At 41.1% G+C, this 25206-nt stretch overlaps 1 protein-coding gene across 1 annotated transcript in view; it reads right to left on the bottom strand.

Annotated features, from left to right (window-relative positions):
• Nucleotides 1-25206, bottom strand: part of jph1a (junctophilin 1a) — a 33837-nt gene that overhangs the window by 2493 nt on the left and 6138 nt on the right. Inside the window, exons 4-6 of the mRNA XM_022195036.2 lie at nucleotides 8643-8761; nucleotides 449-1182; nucleotides 68-164 (exon numbers count right to left, since the gene is read on the bottom strand). Coding sequence (XP_022050728.1) covers nucleotides 84-164; nucleotides 449-1182; nucleotides 8643-8761 — 934 coding nt within the window. The 3' untranslated portion in view covers nucleotides 68-83. The remainder of the gene's footprint in view (nucleotides 1-67; nucleotides 165-448; nucleotides 1183-8642; nucleotides 8762-25206) is intronic.

Below are 25206 nucleotides of genomic sequence, written 5' to 3'. Positions count from 1 at the left end.
GACCACAAAATTGATTTCTGTCAGCAAGAAAATGTTGAATAACAAGAAAAAAAAATAATGAACTTGCCTGACAAACAGCATCATCATGTCAGAAAATGGACAAATATAATTGCAAGGCCGATGTTCAACAGCATTACCATAGCAACAAGGATTGAGTTAGGACCCTGCAAAAAATAGCAATATTAAAAGATCAGATATCACATAACAATCATGTAACAGTGAATTAAATTATCTGTACTGCTAATGTCCCTGTTCACAAATCAGGGCTATTAGGAATAAATTAAATACATGGAAAAAAACAAGGCAGTATTAACAAGAATGATTTGCAACAATATCACTCTCAAGTCTGTACAATAAATATGAAACTATAGTCAGCAGCTCGTTAACGTAGCATAGCACAAACACGAAACACATTAACTCTTACATGATATTAATCAGTGACACTTACTGTTTCTTCCGTGCTTTCTGCAATCTCCATGCTAGCTTTCTTTGTGTCTGCGAGGCTCTTTGGCTTTAGGGAATCCTGCTTCCTGAGTTTCTGGTCGCTCTTGCTCTCCCGTATGGAGGCCGGCTTAGGAGTGGGGGTACTATAGGACTTAGGGGGTTGTGGGGGCATACGTGCCAGGGCCAGGGCATTAGGCTCTTCCTCTATATCCTCCTCTGGGTCTGGTGGTGGAGGGACCCTTGTAGGGGCCTTGACGTAGTAACTGTGGTACTCAGAGTGGAGCTGGCCGTTGACTGGAACTGCAGGAGGCTGTGAAGGAGGAGCAGATACTGGGGCAGGCTGCTGAACCTTGGCGGGTTTAGGTGGAGCCTCGTCGTACACATGAGAACCTTTGGGGCCGTCGGTAACGGACGGCCGTTCTTCTTTACTCAGCTTCCTGCTAGACCGCTCATCCTTGCTGGTCTTGTGACTCGACTTCTCTTCTTTGCTTATCTTGCGGGAAGGTTTTTCTTCTTTGCTGGTTTTGCGGCTGGTGCTGTTGGCGAGCTGACCTTTCTTCTTGCTGGAGTGAGGCGAGGGGGGAGGTGTGGTGGTAGGACTGGTCACAGGGGAGTGGGGGGGAGTGGTGCCCTTGCGGTAAAAGTGGGGAGAATCCTTCGGGGAGTGTTCCTTCTTTTCTACAGGGACCTCCTTAATCTCAACGGGCTCCTTTAACTGTTGTTTAATGTAGTCAGGTCCTGAGGAGGTGAAAGAAGTGACACGTATTAACATGATGGATAATCCACAGATAAACAGCCCAACATCAGTTTGAATTATCATTATACTGAAGCCAAAGCAAAAATACATGTCATTTCTGTTTACTTGTTTGGTTTAGATGCAACAACAGAAATGGGATAAAAATGTTTTTCATTGTGCATCTGATAAAACACTTTTTGTTCTCTCTCTTTTAAGGCATTTTTTAAGGAAGACGACTTTTGGTAAACACATATATAGCACACTTTCTTGCCAAGAGTGAGACAAGAAGTAAAAACTACTCTTGTGTTTGCAGAACATGAAGCCATTGCCAGCAGCAGGTCAGCTTAGCTTAGCACAAGCAAACAAGCCTGTCTCTGTCCAAAGGTAACAAAATCAGCCTTCCGACGCATCTAAGGCTCAGTCATTAACACCTTATACACAGTATACTGAAATGTAAAAACAAAATGTTGTTGTCTTACTGGCTTTTATGTTGTATGACACAGTCAGGCGAGTTATTTTCCCTCTTTTAGTTCTATTTTATTTACTATTTCTGTGACTGTGCCTGGCCAAGAAAGAGTCTGGCACATGAAATCACAATTTGTTATTTTTACACTTTAGTTTTTGCACAGATTAAACAAACAAGATATAATGTGCTAAGTAGGGAGCTTTAGATGTTCTGGCAGGCAGCTTATGTAACCCTTTGGACAGAGACAAGCTAGCCGTTTCTCAGACTGCAGTGTTTAGACTAATTTGACAAAGCTGACAACAGTGCTGGTGTCTACAACACTTTCTCCTCTAACAAAGTAAAAAAGTGAAAAGTGTATTTCTCAAAAAGCCAAACTATTCTGGCAGTATCATTAAAAACAATGGCATTGCCAGCAGTATAGCTAAGGGACCAGCTATGTTTTTCAAAGATCATCTGGGATAATTTCAAAAGAACAAATTAAGCCTTTGCTCTGTGACATGAATGTGATGAGAATACTTGAAAAATACAATAAGAGACACTGTATACTGGTAGTCTTGAACATGCACTGATTGAACAGTGAAATGCCCCATTATCTGAGGTTCAGACATAATTCAGTCATGACTCAAGAGATTACTAAACCCCGCATGGTCACCAAGTGTTTTTCTGAAGTTTCTGTTGCAGCGACTGTCCAAATATCCAGATTGGGAGAACAAAGCTTTCTTAATTTTGCCTGACCGCAAAGTTTTACTGTGATCCAGATTTAAACCAGATCTGTCCTTAAGCGCAGGTACATTTTCAAATAAAATATTCATGAATCAACATAATTTATGCAGCCATTCTGCAAAGACCGAGGGAAGGAGGGAGATGGAAGGAAATGGACTGATTAATGCAAGGTCACAAACACCATTTGACAAAGGAAGCCTCCCCTGCAGGCTCATTTTTATCATCAGTTATTCTCTTTTATCAGAAGGTTGTTTTCCTGGAAAGGCCCTCGTCACATCAATTCTGCGCATGCTACCAACATGGCTGTATAGATAACAACAGTCAACGACACTTTTGGGTCCTGTCTTAGCGGACACAGATGGTCTAGGGATATTACTGCTCCTTGACTGAATGGAAAATCATCTTTTAACTATGCAGGTTTTCAATTTTCCTCTAATGTGCTCTAATGTGTGAACAATAAAGCCTCAATCTGAATGTAAATTCCATTTTGCATGTAATAGAAGTGACACTTTATCAGTCCCTTTGTTCTGCGCAAAATTAACATTTAGTAGAGACATGAGGCTCTTTGTTTGCTTTGCTTTTTTCTCTCTTCGCCTAAATTAGACGGTGTCAGAGTGACTAAGGCAGGGACAATGCTGCATTGTTTGAAGCACATCAGATGCTATGAACAGAGAAGGATTCTCTGCATCACGTATATACCATTTGAAATAGAAAGAAATCAAGTAATTATACAGACAGCGTGTAAAAGGCAAGGTTTTGAAGATGCATTACTGCACTTTAACTCCGGATAACACTCTGTCTGTGTAAGGAGATCTGATGCTAATGTTTTCATGGTGGTTTGTTCAGTATTGACTTACTGTTTGGGTTGGAAAATGGGTTAATCTCAGGGATCAATCCAACAGATTTTGGCGAGGTCTCTTACATACACATCACCTTTTAAGTTTGCACATTATGATTCAATGGAAACGAGTAAATATTGACTTAGATTTGACGCTCATCACTTCTAGGAACCATTATGCAAATATAAAATCCGGAAAGGAACAAGTGCATCTAATCCCATATCAGCGTAAACAGCCTTATTGTGGAATCTTTTGGGCCTCAGTACTCATAAGCCCAAAGTATTCTTCAGCTGTGTGGCATTCGTAATTTGTTTCATAACCACTACAACCAATAAGACCCACTACAAAGAGACGGGGGGACATTTGAACATCTGTGGGGCTTAATATATCTGCTGAGCTTAATTTCACACCATAGCTCAATAAGAGTTAGGGCTTCGTGGGCGGGCCCGAGCAATTTCAATCTGTTTGGGGACAGATTCCTGCAAGGGGTTCCAAGCATTTTCTGAATGGTTTTTGGCACTTGAACGACCCCCCTCCCAGTCCAACACTCATATAAGACTGCAGTACTGGCATTCTGGGAAAACTACTTCCATTCCATTTGTGCAGTCACATTAAATTCCAAAATATGCCGAACATGTTTCTCTTGTGTTTCGACAGAAGAAGCATGCACACAAAAGAAATCTTTGAATTAGAATTGTGTGGCTGTTTTGTAGTTATTTGAGCTGGTGTAAATCCTTGTGACAAGTGAGTGAAGATTTATTTGATGCACTATACCGAGGAATCCTGCCAGGTCAGCTGGAACATGTACTGGGACTCAATTACCCAAATGGCTGTGGTTTTTCTTTCATCTACACATTGATCAACTGGGCCGCAGCCTTCTTGAAGAAGGCTATTTAAGTAGGCCATGTCATGACCAAGACAAAAATACTCAAAACAAACACCAGTAAAGATGGCAGTTTAAGCATTCAGGGCATTACTTATCACATTTAAGATATGTGTCTTCAAGTATTTTAATTCTCAACTTGAATTCATTTTGAGAAACTGTAATATGTCCTGTGACTTTTTCTTCAAACATCATCACTGTCTATTTGAGGTTATTAGAATACAAGGTTTCATTTAAGCTGCAGGTTGCCAGTTCTGCTCATGTTAATCCACAACACATTTTCTGCTCCACTGCTCTCTTAGCAAAACACGCACACACACAATCATATACCCACACAAAACACAACGGATCGGATGTTCAAGACCCTGCCTAACCCCTCCTGACCTTAATATGAGATGAACAGCAGTAACAAGAGGGAAGCTTCACTGAAACATGCATCGATGTGTGTGTGTGTGTGTGTGTGTGTCTGTGTGTGTGTGTGTGTGTGTGTGTGTGTGTGTGTGTGTGTGTACGGGAGGAAGAAGTACATTATTACTATTATTATCATCAGTTTATTTAAAAAGGGACCATGTACAATATTAAACATAAATGTTTCCATTTGATGCATTGTACCAAAGATAGCTTTCAGCTAATTTTCATCTGCAGTCCCTTAGCAGGTCACAATAAAACATTATGTGCAGTTACTGCATCTGTTACCACTGTGCATCAGACCATTTATGGGGATGCAGTAGTTTATAATCCAGTGTTCTAGTTAAAAGAGCGTGTTTGGCCAAATAGGCTGTTTTTCTTCACCATTTGAACCTTTTTCATAAATTGCTGGCAATCAAACACTAACCCAAGGCTGTTGTTGCTATGGGACTGATGACAGGTCTTGGCTGTTGCCCTGTCAGACGCACAGAGAAGTCACTCGTGAGACAAATACACATTACTACAGGCAAAGTGATGTCTTAAGTGTGTCATTGTGTCTTTATGTCAAATATAATGACATGCCTTCCAGTTGGTTGTAAAATGGATTTGCATTTTCCAAGTTTGTTTTATTTGGTTAACATTCTAGTATTGATGTATTGCATTATACTGTATATGAATTAATCTGTTCTGTGGGTTGTTATCTCAGCACTGCTCTGTTAAATTTCAAATTTATTGCTCAATTCGTAGCATTTTAGATGTTCTCTTTCTTCCTCCTACTCACACTGGCAGATGGGCAGGGGGAGCTGTTATTGTTTGGCCAGATTACATTCACTATGTTACATACACACATGCACACAGACACATACATTTGCACTCATACACACATATTTAAATAACCTATTCCTTATCTATTGTCTGTGGCTACTGGTCGAATGTGCTCACAGTGACTTCCTGTGCTTTGTTTGCAAGTGGCCACATGAAAAGAAGAACCTGGAAAGCTTTACATACACTGACACTGATAGATGGAGACATGGCATGCTTCATGGATAAAATCTAATTAAATGTCCAAAGGCGTTTGCTGACTTTTTCCAGCCATGATCTTCTACTTATATAATGACAGGCTGACACAGCAATACATTTTTCACATGAATGCAAAGAACCATCTCTCTGGTGTTTCTTTGAAATAGCTACTATTTTAACAGCTGGAACTGATAAAAAAAACAACAAACTTTTGAAATCTAGGAAAGGATATAGGAGCAGTTTCTCATAGTAATTTATATTCGGTATCCTTGAAAGTCACAAGAACTTTCTGCATTACTTTAAACTTCACATGAACTACTGTGTAAAAACTGACTCTACACCTGCTGCTATGAATATACAGCAGCACCTGCTCATGTCCGGTTTTCAGCCTTGACAGGTCCAAGCTTTTATGGTTCCACCTGGTCCAAGTGCACCTTGACTGGGTCAAACAGGGAGGAGCAGGATCCCTGCTGCCCCCTCTCACCCTCCAACCCCCCTCTAGCGACGGGCTGAAGGAAAGGACAGCTGCTCCGTGTCAGCCCTGGAGAGGGGACTAGTGCGGCACCAAGCTCCTCTCAGTGCATAAGGATTTCAGCTATGTCTCCATTAGACCCCAGTGAGCAGACATCGGCACCAAATATAGCCCAATTAACGTCACGCCACAGGCCACGCCTAGCTAACCCTCTCTGCTCCCCCTCCAGGGTGCTGTGTGTGAATCAATCATTTGGGTCAGGGTCCTGTTCCCTGTGACTCTCTCTTCTCTTTTGAAACACACACTCCCAATCTTGGCGATAATCTGCTATGAGTCTGAAATGTCAATTACAAACAACAAGGGGTTTAGACCCCTGGTTGTTACCCTGGAGGATTTATTAAAAGCTGAGGGATGGGGTGTGAGTGAGAATATTTCCACAGTGGAGGTACACATTGAGGAAGTAAAGCAGATTAGTTTGGGAAAGTCATAAAAGTTTCTTCTGGTACTATTTGTTCAGTTTGAGCAGCTTTGTCCCACTGGAACATTAGGATCAGCAAGGTGTTCATAGAAATATGATTATACTTGATCCAGTGTATTTTTTGTTTGTTTGAGAGGAACACCACTGGTGGTCATGTCACCAGAAAGCTACAAATAGAGGAAAGTGTTTACACTCAAACATGGCATAACCTGCCAAAGGACAGACCATGCACAGACAACAAACCTAGAAAATCTGGCTCGTACAATACAAAGCTAAGTCTTTCATACACTAGAATTATGCTCATCTATGGAAAATGGGTTTGGCTATCTGCAGGTGCCTGTCTGGCTTTCAGTTGAGCTTACCAGACATGCTTACGTAATTGAACGTTTAGACGCAGCGGCTCAGATGTCGTCCTGCACTGCACATTATTATGACATCGTCCACTCTCTCATTCATGATCTGACTTATAAGGCAAGGACACTCTCTGCACAGACTTGTGAACCTTGAGATCAGCCAGCCTGCCAAGCATGACCACTGTTTTCCACAACACAAACAAGCCGCAGGATGTGTCTGGCCCGGGCTGGCCATTTCTGTGGCTTAGTGAAGAGACATGCTTGAATGGGTCCCATTGTCAATCTATTTGTCACCCACTATTTTGTGGTGGCTTTTGGCAAGGCCCCAAGGTCACTAGCTCATCGGCCTAAATATGTTACACCCAGTGGAAGAGGCAAGAATAGTATAGATCTTACACTGTAAATAAAAATAAACAACCAAACTGTGATATTGCACCTGTGAATGTTAGCACTCGCTTTTTCATTGAATTTCATCAGCAACCTTGGATTAAAATGACTCCTAAGAAACCACAGTAAATTAATTCACTGCATGACTTTGTTTTATTAAACTTCTTACAACTCCTATAAATAAATAGGAGCTTACCTGGTTAGTAGTTGAATACTTGCCCAATGCTTTTTTATAGTCACAACTAAATCATTTCTTTAAAACTAACACATTAAAGTGAAACTAAGATGAAAAAATAGGTCTCAATTGACTCAGAGGATACAAGAACTGCAGAAAATTAGTTCACCCTCTGACCTGACCTGCATCGCAATTTTTCAACAAAAAAAAAGGATCTTTACCTTTGACTATTTATGTAGTAATACATGTCCTGCAACACCTTGTAAAACTCAGCTTGCCTTGTAAATGTACTAAACAGAGTTGCGTTGACACCCTGTGCTGTGACTGCTGTGTGTGCCTGTTAAACCTTCAGGCAAATGAAAGATGAGAAGTGCCTGGTATTAGGAGCAGGAGACCTTTGTAGGTTTCCTTTACCACCACTCATATTTCTGTAAGACACTTCTACACTTCAACAGAGCATGAGTTTGATATTTCCAAGCTGTTACAACAGGCTTTTCAGAGCTAAGACATGGCTCCTCTCCAGAATACAGTAGTCTGCTTCAAGCTGGCTCGGCTTTGTCGATGCGCAAACACAGTCCTCCATTGTGGTGCTACAAATCATCCTCACTACCTCTAGTCTTCGATTACAGTCCTGGAACACCAATCCCTGTGCTTTTGTGAACCCAAAACAAGCACATTACTGACTCAGACAAAGTCAGTGTAAACAGCTCTAAAACTGTGCAAACATCATTATTCATACACAGTACCCAGCCTCTCAGCAGTTACCCATCTCAGAAAAACATGGTTTAAAAATGCGCTCGAGGATGCTGTAGCTTAAAAGGGGATATGGGAGGTGAGAGGGGGATTTTAGAATAGCTTGGCTGGGTAAATGTCCCACTGTTGGGTGTGAACCACTCATGTGTTAAAGCTCCCCTCCAGGCTCCTGCAACAGTCTCGGCAACGCCTGCAACTTCATCTTTGGGTCAGTCAAGTCTAAAATGTCTGAAAAGCTGGTGTAAAACCATACTTGCGTGCACAGCTAGGCAAATGCTCACGCAAATTTAGCCACTTGAGAAGTATTGTGTTTCACCAAAGGGACTGACCTTCTCATTGCATCTACAGTCTGTTTCATATGCAGACAGTAAAGTATCAAGAGAGGCTAACATTTCTGATGTTTAGCTCAGTTTAAGGCTGTGTTTAATCCACATTTCACCACTAGGAGGAAGTTTCACAATATACAGATGTGTGCTGTGTGTGAAGGCTTATTCCTAAAGGTTACCTGGTTGGTAGAAGTTGGGTGAGAGCTCCCTCGCAACCGCTCTGGCAATTTCAGAGTCATGCACAGCAGAGATCGCGGCCTGGTCTGCAGCCTCGCTTTTTGTCCTAGCGTGGGCCGTTCTGGAGACACACAAATAAAAACAACAGTATAAATGGTAACCATGGATAAAAGAAGGGTGTTCAAAGTCCACTCAACACATGAACACTAACCAAAAAGACACGTGTGCTATACAAACACACATTTTCTATTTTTCCCTCAGTAAAAAACGCCACTGGTCTGTGATTCTGCATGTCTTCTGCCGTGTCATCCATGACATCCCAGCTTTCCTCGGTTATCTTTTTTCTTGCTTCTTTTCCTCTCCTCCCTGCTTCTTCCATCATCGTTCAGCTGTATCACTCAGCCTGTCCCTCTTGGGGATAACGTAACACCTCCCTCGTGCTTCTATCTCAAATCCAAATCCTGATTTTCCAAATGGAGCTCAGCCACATCCAAGCAAGACCTTAATCCAGTCTGGAGCAGTGCACTGCCGCTGGACCACCCGGGAGTAAACACACGCAGGCTGTGATTCATATCATATCATGTCAGAAAAATACACTGTGACTGAAATACCATCGAGTCAGTTAATAAATTCTGCATTTTTGCTGTTTTCATGATTCTCGATTATGATAGTTCTCTTTTTTAATTCCTCTCTATACACTTCAAAATACAGAGAGCATAACACAAGACAAAGCAAAAGCATGAAGCACCTCTTATGACGGTTACAATACAGCAGTGTCTAAAATCTAGCAAAGTCTGTGGACGGCTATCTGTTCTATAGCATCGGAGAATCTTGAATCTTCTGCTCAGAAACCAAAAGGCAAAACTAACATGTTTTGGAATCAATGTGAGTTCAGCATTAGCACTGAGAGGTATTATGGGAGAGTACCATGGTGAGACAGCAAGAGGCCAGGGGTGACCTGCTTAACAAATCCTTTGAAAACTCTACCGAGAGATACTGTACTAATGCACATTCAAGTAAACAAATACTGAAAATTGTGCCTGTAGAGACCATCTGTGAACTGGTTCGAGAAGATATGTCGGTCACCTACCACCAGAGTCCCTTTAGAAGAGACCAAATTAAATATTATATTTAAAAAAAACATCAGTTTAAGCTTGTGGATTAGTCACTTATGTATGATAGTGACAGCAAATGCCCAAACAATACATGACAGTGCAAAGAGAAATGAAATCCAGATCGGGAGTTCAAGTATCGCTAAGTGTTGACAGCTGTTCTGCTGCCCTGCTTAACCCCGCTCATCCAACTTCTTCTCCCTCTTTCTTCCACCATCACTTCTCTCTTTCAATCAATGCCCCTTTTTTTATCTCGATCCCCCTTCATCTGGCTATTGACGCATGCCCTCATCCCCACGCATCCCTCCTCCTCCCCTCCCTCCCCCTGTCTTTCTGTCAGAGTGACCCCAGCGGACAGATGTCTCTATTTCAGACTACTTCTCTGTCCTTGGACTCCGAGCTGTCCTGTTTTTGACGACTGGCACAGTTAGATATTAAAATGCATGAGTAGATGACGGACCCAGAAATAAGTCCCTGCTTCACCCATTGACAAAGGACACACTGAGGATGTGTTTACCAGCACCACAACCTCTGGACTGACCAGCTGCAGACAAAATTCTTGAATCGGAATTTTTATAAGAGTCACCCAGTATAGCACACAATGCCGTGCTTCTTACTGAGCTCCAGGAATGTCCCTCGTGGGGATAAATGTAGGTACTGTATAGCTTCGGGGTCTTACTTAAGAGAACTTCGGAGTTAAAAACTGACATTAAAGCATTCCAGTTACATCACACCACTGACATGCATACTGCAGAAGTCCACTTGTCACACATGCTACCAGAAGGACATGCAGGTTTCTATTTCTGAAATGTGTGAAATGTGCTGCCAAGTGAACGGAGGCATGAATGTGTTATGAATGTATACAGCGTGCCCATGGCATATCCTGAGGATCTTAACAGTGGAGTGGGCATGAAAGTCACGGGCAGACAGAGGAAGTGATACAGACTGTTCTCAGACAGGATGTCTGGTGGTGGGAGGTGACAGGCAGAGAAAGATGAGAGTTGAGGTGTGATAGAGCATTGGGACAAGAAGAGAGTGAAATGAAGGATGGGAAAACATGGACACGTAGAAGGAGGAGATGAAAGGCATGGTAGGTGTTCGTCATGGTAAATATTACATGTAGACACTTACTTTAAAGTGGCAAGAGAGAACTTTTCAACCTCCTCCCCCCTTGCATTTCTAAGTTGTATTACTGTTGGTGCTACTGTTGCAAAGACCAGATTGCTCGTCTCTTTCCTTAGAGCCTTGGAACGACTAACAACACACAACACAAAATGGCCATCACTAGAAAATAAGAGAACAAAGAAGCTCCTGATTCGTTTCTTGCCTGCTAGTGGTGGTGTTGCCAACATTGACACCGATAACAACCTGCTACGATCCAAACCCAGAAACAACCAAGAGTCCAAATTTCAAATAGAAACCCTGATCTTAGCACTATAATAAAAGCAGAGTAAGTAAGCAGGTTCTGTTATTTGCTGATTTAGTAGAAATAATCCCAGCTGCTTGTCAGTTTTGAATCCTCTAAAGTTCCAGAGCTCTCTGTCAAGTGAACACCTGTCTGAGGTTTACTCCTGTTTTCTTTCTTCAGTCTGTTTGCTCTCTCTGAAAATGGGCAATCTTTTTCTTTTACCAGCTCGAGTTGTCACAGTATCTCCAGTTGTTCTTTGTGCCATAAATCATGCCTTAATTTTCCTGGGAGATTTTGGAGCCAGTGTCAGACAGAATTGCACAGTGAAAACGAAGCTTATAAGCAGCCAAACTAATGTCAGTGGTGTCGTGATTCTACAGCTGTTCTATGGCTGTGCAATCAACATTTACTTCACATTGATAAGCTAAAGCAACCAACTTGTCTATTACCAGTTTAAACTTGCAGGCATAGCATCGCACGGTGCATGAACTGTTGGGCCTGTATTTGTGCAACATGCTGTAAACACAACATCAGCATATTGGTGCTTGAAGAAGGTGTTATTGAGAAGATGGGAGAGAAGCGTTATCATTTTGGAGTCACGTTTGCATACAAAGGATCACATTTCCAGCATTCACTCTCCTTTTTGCTCTTCGGGGAAATATCTGCCTATTGATCTGGGTGGTGGTGCAGAGAGTATACTGTGGGTTTGGCAGATGTTTTTCATCAACAGCAGCTTCCTGATGTGGTAAAAGGTTTCCGCTGTGGCCTTAATTCCAAAAATAATAATTCACAGAGCAAATGAGAAACATTCAACACCATCATGTAACAGTTGGAATCGTCTATCACCGTATCAGTTAGTGGCATGCAAATCCATCTGACATAGAGCTAAAGCACACATGAAAAGAAATGCATTTTAAGGACAAATTATAAAATGCACTGTCACAATGATGCCAGACTCAAGGCAAAAAAAAAATGAGTAAAAAAGCTCATGCTTGACCTTTGAAAAAGTTTTCTGTTCTACAACTTGTCAGACAGTCTGCAGCCTCCTTACTTGAAGCCAATCTGCTTCTGAATATAAAGCAACACCTGTTCACTCTGCAGGTGCTTCAGTTTGGGGGTTGGGTCCAAGAGAATCAAAGTATTTGAACCTGCTGGCACACACACAAACTGTCAGACACACTCACAGAGACACACCACAGTTTGCAGAAATCTGGACAACATTTAGAAGGGGGCAAAAGCTTGAAGCAGCTCATTTTGGACTGAAGCTCCATTTGAGCGATGATATTGATGAACGCCTGGTGCAATCCAGGGCTGTTTCATTACTGTGACAAATGAATTGTGTGAAAAGTGTTGAGTCAGTTTGGCAGCGACTGCGGCTCTTTCTCTCCGTGTAATGTGTTTCTGTGTGTTTTTGATGAGGACGGTGGTGAGAAAAAGGAGGAAAAAGGTGCGGAATGATACCAGAAAAAGGTGGAAAGGGAAAAGAGAGAATGACAGAAGCCGAAAGTGAAGGATGTTTAGACAGAAAGAGAGAGACAGATACCCCCCTCTCTAAAGACTCCTGGGTATTTAGAACTGCTGAGGTATGCATCTCAGCCTCTCTAATTTTACTGTAGGGTTAAATTTCAAACCACAGTTCCCATGTTGCACGGTGCATCCCGCTTTAAGGTTTGTCATACCTCGGTCTCCTGCTCAATACAGTGTGAGTGTATTTCTAATATGTGAATGTCGTGTGTGTGATTTTATAAGTTCATATTCCCCAAAGTGAAGCTTCAGTCCATCACTCCTCAGGCTATGGCCTATTTGAGGAATCTCTCTCACATATGCTGACACAGTTTTGAACCCCCTCCTTCCCCTCTCGGTCCCCTCCACCCTCCTTTTGCTTCTTCACATATGCACCCCTCCCCTTTTTCTTTCCCTCATCTTTCCTCTCTCCATCACACTGAATCGTTCCCCTTCCCCCTCGGTCCAAGCTTGGTAACTGGGAATGCTGACTGGTACTGTATATAATAAAATAGAAGATGAGTCTTGACCTTGTCCGTGGCAAACGTCAGCACAACAATCTTCCTCTCCAACTCTATCACTCTCTTTAATTGCCCACGACCAAGAGAAAACTACTGCCATAGAGCACTGGTCATATCATTTGCTTAATGATGCTCCTGTGTGTGAGTGAATAATGAAGGGATATTATACATTACCAGAAACTGCAAGCCTATATCGCATCCAAACAATCCCCAGGTCCAAAGCAGCAGCACAGAGTCTGCACAAATTAGCACTTAGCTTGCCCTGCACATATATCCACGCAGGCCGGCTATTGAATTCCCGGCTGGTGCTAATTCAGGATTACTCAAGCATGACTAACACCATTAGTGGTTAGCTAAAACCGAATCTGAAATTATTCAGGAATTATTCCTGGGCTGAGGTCTGGGCTCACATTACCAGGGGATGCAGCAGTTGGGGACAAAAGCTACAGCAAATGAGGTTTTAAGTGGAAGATGGAGTGGCTGTTCTCATGAGATAAGCTAACTTTGTGCTGAAGAGAGAGCTTTGGCGCTGTATAATGAATATATTAGTGCACGGTCATGTCTTATAGATACACATATTGTAGTTAAAACATTCATGGTCATTTGGAAAATTTGGACTCCCCTTCCTCTCCGTTGTATCCTTTCACTCTTTTGAGTAACAGTAAAGATACTCCAAATCACATTCTAGCCGATTGAATATGTCAGAACTACCCCACGAAAATAATATGCTTCCTGAATAAGAAATTTGACTGTATTTGAATGTTTCCCTCCACACACTGAAAGGATGCTTCATCGTGACATGCCATAGTATGCAAAAACAAATGCACAAAGCATGACTAGCAGCATAAAAACACAATGACAGGTGCAAGGGTGCAGGCTGCAAGAAAAAGAAAAACTTTGCTGCGCAATGAATAGATCCTTCCAAGTTAAAGGATACAAGACAAAATGTATAAATGCACTAATCCTGGTATCTATAGAATCACTGGAGAAAAAGAACTGGACTAAATGTGCAGTACTGTATGGCAAAATTAGACTTCCTCAGAAATAAGTTCATTTACTTTCTTCTGCCAAATGAGGAGCAATGAGAGGCTCACTACCACTACCATAATTTTTGCTGAGTTAAAAATATCTGCCAAATGGAACCTCCAAAGCTTTGGAATCCAATCTTGTTTCTTAAATCTATACAAAACCTGCAAAACAGAATGCATCATGTGCTTAAAATATCTAACTAAACTGTTTGTTTCTGCTTTCATTCTTTTGCTAAGCTACCCTAATTGCCACTGACTGTGATATAGCATTTAGTCCTTAAAAAAGAAGCAAATGAGGAGTGTTTTAAATCAGACAGCATTCTAATATCTGACTGTGCCAGCTGTCAATGGACAGAGTTCAGCTCAACCAGAACCATTGAACAAAACAGCTACTATTTATTACGACAAACTGAATTGTAAATGTAACACCAAAGCTGTTGACAGAGCAGACGATTTAGCATATTAATTCTGTGTGTATATATATATACATAGTTTATTTTGTGCTTTTGTTATATATATATATATATATATATATATATATGTGTGTGTTTGTGATTCATGTGAATTTTTACAATTTGCAATACTGCAATTTCTAATACCCAACTTTATCATATGAAGACAGAGGTTATTATTCTTGGTTCTTCCAGTGCTCTGGTGCTGAGATCAGCAGTAAACTTTGTCCACTCGCAGCCCCAGACCGTGAGAGGGTGGTCTGTGCTTTTATATAATCCAGTACAGATGACAGACCTTATGTGCTGCAAACTGTTTTTGCTCATAAATGCACAACTGACACTGGTTAGCAAAGGTATCAATCATCTCATCTACCTTGCAATAAAGCTAATCAACACATGATACAATCCAATTAAATAATATTCCTGTAAGTAAACCTCTGATCATACAGTATGTATCAAACTATCCATCCATACATTCGCCATACACTGCTTTATCCTCATTAGGGTCGCCGGGGGTGCTGGAGCCTATCCCAGCTGACTCGGGCGAAGGCAGGGGACACCCAGGACAGGTCACCAGTCTGTCACAGGGCTACATATACAGACAAACAATCACACTCACATTCACACCTTTGGGCAATTTAGAGTAACCAATTAACCTCTGCATATTTTTGGACTGTGGGAGGAAGCCGGAGTAGCTGGACAAAAACCCACGCATGCACAGAGAGAACATGCAAACTCCATGCAGAAAGATCCCAGGCCCACCCCGGGATTTGAACCGGGGATCTTCTTGCTGCAAGGCGAAAGTGCTAACCACTAGCCCACATATCAAACTACAGTATTAAAAAAAAAAAATCATATTTTTGAGTAATTTTTGATCTGCACCATCATGACGTTTCATCATTTTCGTTACCCGATATGACATTTACCATATTAACTCATCATACTGAGGCTGTACTGGCAGGTAGAGACAGATTGAGAAACTGTTCCCAAACACAGACCTCATTTCTGGGAAGAAGAATGAGTAGAATCAGTTTTGATTAAACAGGAAAAATCCCCAAACTCTGCTGACATTTTTGGCCATGGATTACAAACAGACCTAATCTCCCGCTGGTGTTCTCTACTCTGCACTGAACCCTCCACTGAGGCCTTCGCCGGGCCTTCTTTAAAAAACAAATGTAACTTACAGGTATGAGACTGTATCAGGATGGTAGTGTGTAAAATGTGAACAGCACATGCTTTGCAGTACTATGAATATGCATATGACTGACTTATAAAATATGTCTGCAGGCGCATGTGTTTTTGTAGTTCAGTCCATTAAGTTGAAGGTCTGCTGTGCTCTGAGTGCTGATGTGAGTCCTGGGGTGTGTTGAGAGAGTGACACAGAATCCCTGACTGAGATGATCCCTCTGGTTTTGGTGAAGGGCAGCGGCAGGGATTCAGACCTCAGCTCTGTGCTCTTTGTGTCAACACTGCTGGTGAAACATGGCCACAGCTGATACAGCTAATGACATAAAGGGGGAGGGAGCGATGGTGGCTAAACCATTCACAGCAGAAAAAACAGCGATGTGGTGACTTTGATGTCTTGAAGCGTGGATTTGGACCATTAAAGCTAAAACAACTGTGAACTCAGCCAATATTAGTGTCCTTTAAAGGTTTAATATTAATCCAATTAAAATTAGATTTAAAACCTCCTATAAGAAACGCATATAGGCCAGATTTACATCTAACTATATATGGAAAAAACAGACGCAATCATACTTTTTTTTGTATGTGAGTGTTTCGGCATCTGCACTCAGTTCACTTATGTGCTCAAACAGATTTATTAAACAATATTTGCATTAGCCAAGTGATTTAACTGACAAGAAACTAATAAGAAATCAGCAATCAATTCTATAAGTTGGTAGCACAACTGTAGCCATTATGCACAACTAAAGACGAAATTTACTAGCAAAACAACAATGCACATCGGATAATTAAATTTTGAGGTACCGAGAATAATAGGCAATCTTAAACAAAATAAAACAGGGCTACAACCTTTTAATCTCCATTTACAGTTATCTTTCAGATTTAACGCATTATTGCCAAGTCTTTATAGTTTTAGAGACGACCAGTTGTATAAATTAATGTTTAGACATACAGTCTGTGGTTCTATACAGTAGGTATAGGGATTTTAAATTACGGAAAGAGATACCAATGAAATGAGAATCAGTGTTGGCAGAATAACTGAGTTGAGGCATTGCAAATAAAATTCTCCAAAGTGTCCAAATCCCAAAGTTAGTTACTTTAAAATGATATAAAAGAATGCATGGTATTTTTATTCTACTTAATTCATTCTAAAAATGACTGCTGACTAATTTTTTGCCAACTGACAAATTGTTTTGCCAAACGAAAGACGGTCTAAGCAACTTAAACTGGATTGTATTACAGCTGCACAAGCACACAAATTCACACACACAGGGCTTCCATGATGCAAATCAAGTGATGGTGTCACATGACAACACAAACAATACACACACAATTGCTATGCACACAAGCAAACACACACATGCAAAATCTTTTGACCTAAACCTTGGAACTATGAGCCACCCCTTATGCAAATGACCGTGATAACACACACACACACACACACACACACACACACACACACACACACACACACACACACACACACACACACACACAATCTTGAAAGTACAATTACTAAGATGTGTCATAATGAGGCCTACTGGGAATCAGGGAATCGGTGTGAATAAAGGAGATCCAAGAACCGCTCCTGCATCATTGCATTAAAGTAACCTCATAGTGTTCACCTTGTGATAGCAATCGATTGTAAATCTCCAGCTGGAAACGGACATGCTGTACAAGCTTTCAAGGATGAACAAACGCAGTGTAAAACTAACAGCGCCTCTTCACTCGGCTACTTTATAAAGAAAATCAACAAATGGCTGACACGACGATGACGACGGTGAGGCAGTCACCATGGTAACCACCAGAGACACTCGAGCAAGCTGTCCAACCAGGCATCTGGTCTGTATTAATGAATTTGCAAATGAACGATCACCCATTACAGCCTACTGTATTGGTGTGCAATGCATACACACGAGCCCATGGACACACAAACACCATCCAGCTGCTTTCATTTGATAAATATATACGCACTTTAACAAAATGATACAGTATAAAGATCTCCAACTGGGCTAAAAAAAAAAAGCAACACACAAACAGCCACTCCATGGTGCGTTTCATTTAACTACAAGGCTCAACATCCGAAGCTGAACCTGTGTGAGTAAAGGTCATATTGCCTGGCAACCGCTGGAGCTTAAGGAATAGTTTTAATTATGGTCTGTGCTCTCTTCTCCAATCTCCTGCCACCATTCACCCCACTGTCTGCACTTACGCGAGCACAAACACACACACACACACAACCATCAATTTCCTTTTCAGTGCAAAGCCAAAAGGAGCATTAGCATTAGGTAACATCTGCCCACTCTTAAAAATTTGTGATGCAAACTTCACACGATCTATGTATCATGGCTATTGCATGGACTGATCTGAAAACTCATAAAATACCAGCTATTATGAAAGACATTTATACAACAATATCTGCTGTATAAATAAAATATCAGCTGCTAAAATGTTATGTGACAGTCAAATTCTGCATCGCTGAAATGTGAATTAAAAGAGAAAATGACTGAAAAGCTGGCAACAGGAAAAGAAATTGCACAGCTATGCATTTCCCGCCTACTAAGTATGTGTATATGTGCATGTTGTATGCATCTACAACAGTGATTGCATGCTTCATGAAGAGATTCTGTGCGGAAAAGTAATACTCTGATTCAACAACAGAAGTGATAATTCCATAATCCAATCCGTGAACATCTGGAGTGAAAGCAGCCTAGCTAGCCAATCAGAGTGGCTGAAAAGATTTAGTGGAGCACATCAGTATCCAGAGGTTAAAGACACACGGCTGTGGTAGCAGGTACTAAATAAATAAATTTTAAAAAGACAGATTTTAGGAGTCGCTTCAGGCAAGGCAAACTGAAATGACAGACTTAACTGTTCTTTGTCCTTGAGGTAAACAGATGTTCACCGTTAAAACACTAAATCTCATATTGCTGCCACTATATATTGGTGCATTACAGGTACTAATTATTTACATTTTTACATCTGTCGATTGTGGATATTGCAACATATATTTTGTTTTTTTTATCATTATCAGACAATAAATACAATATAAACTTGAAAATGAGAGATTTCAGGAATACCTACATAGCCATCTGTTTTATGATAGTGTTGAATATTAGGTATTTTTGCACAAGTGTGATGAATTACCTTAATTCTTTTCATTAAATGTCAACAGAAGACATTTTTCTGAATTCACAGAATTTAGATTTAGAGCTGAATGTACGAATGAGTCAGCTAATCTGCTGTAAATTCATTTCAAGCCTTGTTAAAACTGAAGATATGTAATTCTTTTGCCTGAAAAAAAAATGCAGAAACCTGCTAATTCCATCTTTTCAAATAATCTTAATCTGCAAACTGAATATATTTGGACTGTTGAAATGTTGGTGTCCCTTCTGTGTCATCTTAGAAAACATATTTAATCAAGAACAAAACTGAGTGAACTGAGTCACAGTAGTAGCCTAGCCGCGCTAGACAACCCACGGCAACATATTTATTTTTTTTAAAGTACGGCACTGAAGTGTTTCATTGAGAAGAAAGACGTATTTGGACTTATGCCGACGGGATATGGCAAATCCTTAATATACCATTTGGCTCTGCTGGTTGGGAAGCTAATGGGACTTAGCCACAATCCGCCGGCGCTCTAGGAACTACGTCAGCCTATTCGTTGCGTTGATTGGTTGTATACCTACCCAATTGCTGCAGAGTGATTTGATAGACAACCTTTAAGCCCGCCTACCTCCCTGTCTAGCGGCCCTAGACCCTTGCGTCTTCAGAGCATGGGTCTAGCGCGGCTAGGCTATCACGGTAGCACAATATTGTAACATAAGTATTAACGTTGTTATAAGTGAGATATTTAAAACACTGTGTGGTAAACTTCTTGACAGATCACCAACATCCAAAACAGACAGTTGCAATGATATTTCAAACAATAAAATGCAATAAAAAGAAACAGAATTAAAGGTATGTTCTGCCTCCGTGGTATTTCTATTTATAGGCACAGTTACAGTCTGCATGCTGAGGACATTATCTGAGGACTTGATAGGTTTAGTTGTAATGATACTGGTCTGTAATCAGCTCACAGAACACAAACCCAAAGGATAATTTACACTCAATCAACAGCTTTTCAGGAAGTATCCCTAACACTGAGCTGTAGTTTCCTTAGCAATACCTTCAGCTCAGTTAAAATCTATTTGTTAAATACACACAAATCAGTGACTTTCTGTGGAATCACCTCACATGGAGACTTTACAATCATCAATCCCATCCTGGTGAACACGAATTAGAGCGATAATGAACATGCCGGTACAAAATGACACAGCTGAAAAGGTACAAACAATTATACACCACTGCACAATGTCATTTGGGATTTTTACATAACATCGTGTCCTGTCAGAGGGAAATTGTCAGGAGGATGGTTTATTCACATGAGCACACAGAGGGAAATCCTTGGAGATGCTGCTTGCTTTGTGAACAGAAACACCGTTTATTTCCACACTTTACTGTGCCTAATACAATGTTTAACCCACTCCACTGGATCGCATTACTTACACAGTTAACACAGAGAAGACGATGCACTGCAAAGAAAACAAGAAAGAAGCAGCGCATCCATTTGCTGTTTAATAATCCAACAAATACAATATTACCAAAAATTCATCGTGAACGAAATCAAGGAAAGACTGTACAGGAAATAAAGGAGTGGGCAAAAACCCGCTGTACAAGGAGTCCTTTTAAATTTTTAATGATTGCAGGTGAACCACTACATGAGTTAACCTCTCTACAACAGCCAAGGACTCCACATGACTCCCTCCCTCTGCCGGCCTGCCTGGCTGACTCATCCCAGTGTTTCTTGAGAAGCTGCAGAAATATGTGCCATTCTCAGAGAGATTAGAAGCCACAGCCGCATAGTTTCGGCGTGTAGGTGAAACTCAATCCTATCGCCACCGCCGCTGACAGTCCAGCGCTTCACTCACAGCCGTTTCCCACAGTCCTCTAGTCACTCCAGAATAAAGCTTTCATACAATGTGCTAATATGTCAAATTTAGTCTGTCCTCATTTACAAATACTGTATATAGTCTTCCTCCTCCTCTTGATAAAATGTATCTCCATGGTGCTGGGAAATGGTACAAACTCCAGTTCCTGGAGGCTGTGGATTGATTTCTGCCAACATCTTTTCTTTCCGCCTTCCTACCGTCTCCCACAAGGGAGGAAAGATATTAAGAAGGAAGTGAAGAGAAAAAATAGCTTTCAACTCTCACTCTGAAAATGCTTTTTTTTCCTTCTTATATTTTGAAAGGTCCATATCTTTCAAACTCTGCACCTCAAGTCCAATTCAACATAACCCCAATGGCATCCTCGGGGTTATTTTTCAGACTTTAAAAAGCTCCTTTCAGAGGCACATACAACATTACACAACTGTTTTTTACAGGCTGAGTGGGGAGCAAATTGACCTTGATAAAACTGTTAGAGAGACAATTTTTCTTTCTAAATAGTTTTGTATTAGAGGTGCCACAATTAGCCAATTATTAAATAGCTGCAAAGTATTAAATAAATCACTAATTATTTTCGTAACTGATTTGACAGTTTGAGTAATTTTTTGGGGAAAATGGGTCAAAATTCTTTGATTCCAGCTTCTTAAATTTGAATATTTTCCAGTTCCTTTACTCCTACGTGACAAGAAATAGAATATCTTTGAGTTGTGGACAAAACAAGATGTCATCTTGGACTTTACGGAACAATTCTGACATTTCATTGACCAAACAAGTAAATGAATAATTCAGAAAGTAATCAACTGATTAGTCAGCAATAAAAATATTAACTTACAGGTGTATTTTGTACTCTTTTGAAATACACAAAAGTCAGGAAATGTCCTTTTTATTACAGTAAAAGTAATTTTGACCATGTTATCCAGCTATTATCACAAGGCTCAGCCTGCTTTTATATCACTACTTTATCCATTGATGTCTTTCAGGCAGCAAACTGTGACTTCATATAATGGTAATGTGGTGAAGCACAGAATAAGATTGCATTACACAGCGTAATTTGATTGAACTCTGGGTCATTTGAAAACCACCTCATGATGCATGTGCCATTGCATCAGCTGCATTATTTATAGCTCTTTTATATGTACTAACTGGCAGCGACTCTGGTCATTAAAGCCAGCGACACAGATAATTCCAGACACATATGGCCAGTGATTCTATGTCTGTGTGCATTAGTATTTGATTCTGTCAGCAGAAAAATGCGGTTTTACGTCACACCGTCGCATTGCCATAAATGTGAGACGGGGAGAGTGGGACATGTCAGGAGATAAATATACTGTATGAGGTGGCTTGCTTTACTCTGACTCGTGATTCAGGTTGCTGGCAGTCCTTGCCACAGTTACCGTCACTGTACGCTCCATGCCTCATTGCTACTGTACACATTGTCACTTCATAAAGGGACAAACTTGACATGCTTTCGATAGGTGCGTGGCGAACCTTCGTAAAAAACTCCATAAGAAGTGGCACCAAGATCAAAGACGCGCATGTACAGACAGAGAAAATTCAACCAACTGCACGTCTGCCGGTGTTTAAAGCGGAAGAAGGAAGAGCCGAGATGAAATCTTACATGATGTACAGAGGGTCGGGGATTATTTTGTTCGCAGGCTGATCTATAACTCTCTCCAAAAAGGGCAGGTGGTGAGTGGCTGAGGTCATCCCACAGCAGGTGATAAACAAACACCCCTGGACACAAACGCACCGCAAACATTGCACACAGTTCCTCTGTTCTCTCGCCAAGTGATAGCCACCTCATCTTATCTCTCACGCCCAAACAGACACACAGGTTCTCCCATTCTTTTTAAATCTTTCCCTCTCGTTCATAGCGTACGGACACACACGTGCACACCGACACACACACACACACACATTTGGGAGAGATGATAGTGTGAGTGAGATGGCAGGCTGCTATATCAGTGTTGGGACGGGTATATATTCCTGGCTGGTGCTGATAAGCCAACTGATGCCTTGCCTTATTTAGGCAGTACTCACTGCTGACACACTAGCAGAGCAGCACACACTGCCTGTACGTATTTTGACTGTATGTGTTTGTCTGGCAATCCGTGTGTGTTAATGCGAGTGTGTGACGAGCAGATAGCTGGGTTGTGATTAAACGGATGTATATAGACAGAACTGTACGTGCGCACGTGCATGTGTGTGTCAGAGGCAGACATGGATACCTCCGCACATGTGTACTTTCTGCTTTACTGCCATGTGCAGTTGTCACTCTCTACTTAAGCAAAAGTGACAGAAAAAGAACTTAACATGACCTTTCTATCTTACTAGTTGCCCAATTGCTAAATAACAGGAACTACTCAAGCCTCAGCAGCACAGTAAAATAAACCACACACATTGTCACTAACAATTTTTGTGAAATTAATTTGTGATAATGAAGCGTCTTTTAAAGATTTAGAATTAAGTCGTTCAGCTTTCATTGTGGAATATTTAAATTCTAATCAACTTATATTTACTTCTTGAGTGTAGTCAAATTATACACAACATCCAATCATGAACCCCAGAGCTTTAACACCAACAAATCTATTGATTCATATTCATCAAATATCATGAAAATCTATAAATATGTGAATCTTAACCTCAAACAAAATTGAGGTTATAACCCAGAGGTTAAAATGCGATGCTGGTAAACACTTCTTGGATATTAGTCTCACTGTTTTGCTGATTGCCGTGAGGGAAAAAAAACATCAAATAAATATCAGTCCTGCACATTAGGTGCTGGTTAACCTTTCACTAGTGCTATCAAATAGTGCACACACAGCAGGCACACTTACAATAGGTTTTTTTGGCCATTTTTTTTAAACTGTCATTCTTAGAACTGTAGAGGCAGCGTGCCTAATTAAACTAATATGCGCGCATCATTGCTTTTCTGCAGCTTTTGTAAGGTGATTTGAACACTTCTGCTTTTTAGAGATAGCGCAGGCAGTGAAAGTTCAGACAGGGAGCTGGTGTGTTACAAAGGCCATAGCAGTAGATTACACAGTGCATATACTGACAGACCGCTGAGTTACCAAGTTACCTAAAGTGCTGATCTGTAACAAAAACGATTTATGGGAGAAGCGTCATGACTCAGTAAACTTATGAGTGGCACAAAGAGTCACTTATCTCAGTTCGCAGGACTCGTGCGGCCACACCACACCACGCAAACACACACACACACCCACACGGACACACTCAGAGATGTGAGGAGAAGGCTATTTTACATAGATAAGGGCAACTGTGAATGAGGGCCACAGAACTCCACTCCACTGCATCGCATTAGCTTCCTATTGATTGGCTGATCACGAGCATGAGGTCATCAGCTCTACCCCACAGGCTGACGGGATAGCTCTTCTGCACTGTAATCCACAAGGGAGGGGGGGCGGGTGTGTCCTCTCTGTGCCCTTTTTATTCTGCCCCTCTTTCATTTCTGTCCACTCCAAGTTCGTCAGAGACCTCTTGCTCAGCTAATTCGCCGCATCTCCAATCTTATTCAATCACTGCGGCTTTCTCATTTCAATCCATTTCCCTCTCCGTCTCCCTCCCCTCACTCCCCGTGGATCCACTGGGTGCGCTCCACATTCAAAGACAGACAGTCATTTGACTGGAACGGGATCAATACGAGTGCATCTTTTGCCATGCACTGTACTGTATAATGAGAGTTACATAACGTGCTTACAACTGCAACAGTCTGCCATTCGGAGTGTTTATAACACAACCCTTGCCTCAAAAAGAAAATCTTGATTTTAGTCAGGAGCACGGAAGATCTTGTTTTGAGATTTTCAGCTGCACGTGATGCAGCGCCATGTACCATCCAGTAATTTGATCGCTTCCTTCAGTACAGGGGACCTAGTTTACTGCCATAAACACTTAGCATCAGCCTGAATGCTTTTACTGTTGTTGCGTTAGCGCTATGCATTCAGTCATGTGCGTCCTCCTGTAAATTGTTACTCTAATGCGCAACCACAGAGGAGATCAGGTGCCTCTTTCTTTCAAAAACATTATCCATTTTTTCTTCTCTTTTCCCAGGAGATTTAGCTCAACCTCAGTGGCCTTCACCGACACAGATGAAGACTCATAATATCATGGGTCTTATCTGCAGAATAGACAGGATGCAGAGTTTTAATAGAAACATGTTAAATCCGCATTATGTAATCTTTATCTTATATCCTGGAAATCTGTGGAAAAAAGCATTTTATCTTGCCGCTCGCCAGAGAGGAGGTATTATAATACGAAAGAATGTTTGGATATTATCATAAAGCCTGCTATTCATAGTCTGCTATTACTGCGTTGCTCTAAATGACTGGGTTCACATTTGTGTCAAAAT

Source organism: Acanthochromis polyacanthus, chromosome 20 (genome assembly GCF_021347895.1).
Source record: "Acanthochromis polyacanthus isolate Apoly-LR-REF ecotype Palm Island chromosome 20, KAUST_Apoly_ChrSc, whole genome shotgun sequence".
Lineage (NCBI taxonomy): Eukaryota > Metazoa > Chordata > Actinopteri > Pomacentridae > Acanthochromis > Acanthochromis polyacanthus.
The sequence above is the reverse complement of the archived record's forward strand: the minus strand, read 5'-3'. Positions and strand labels throughout refer to the sequence as shown.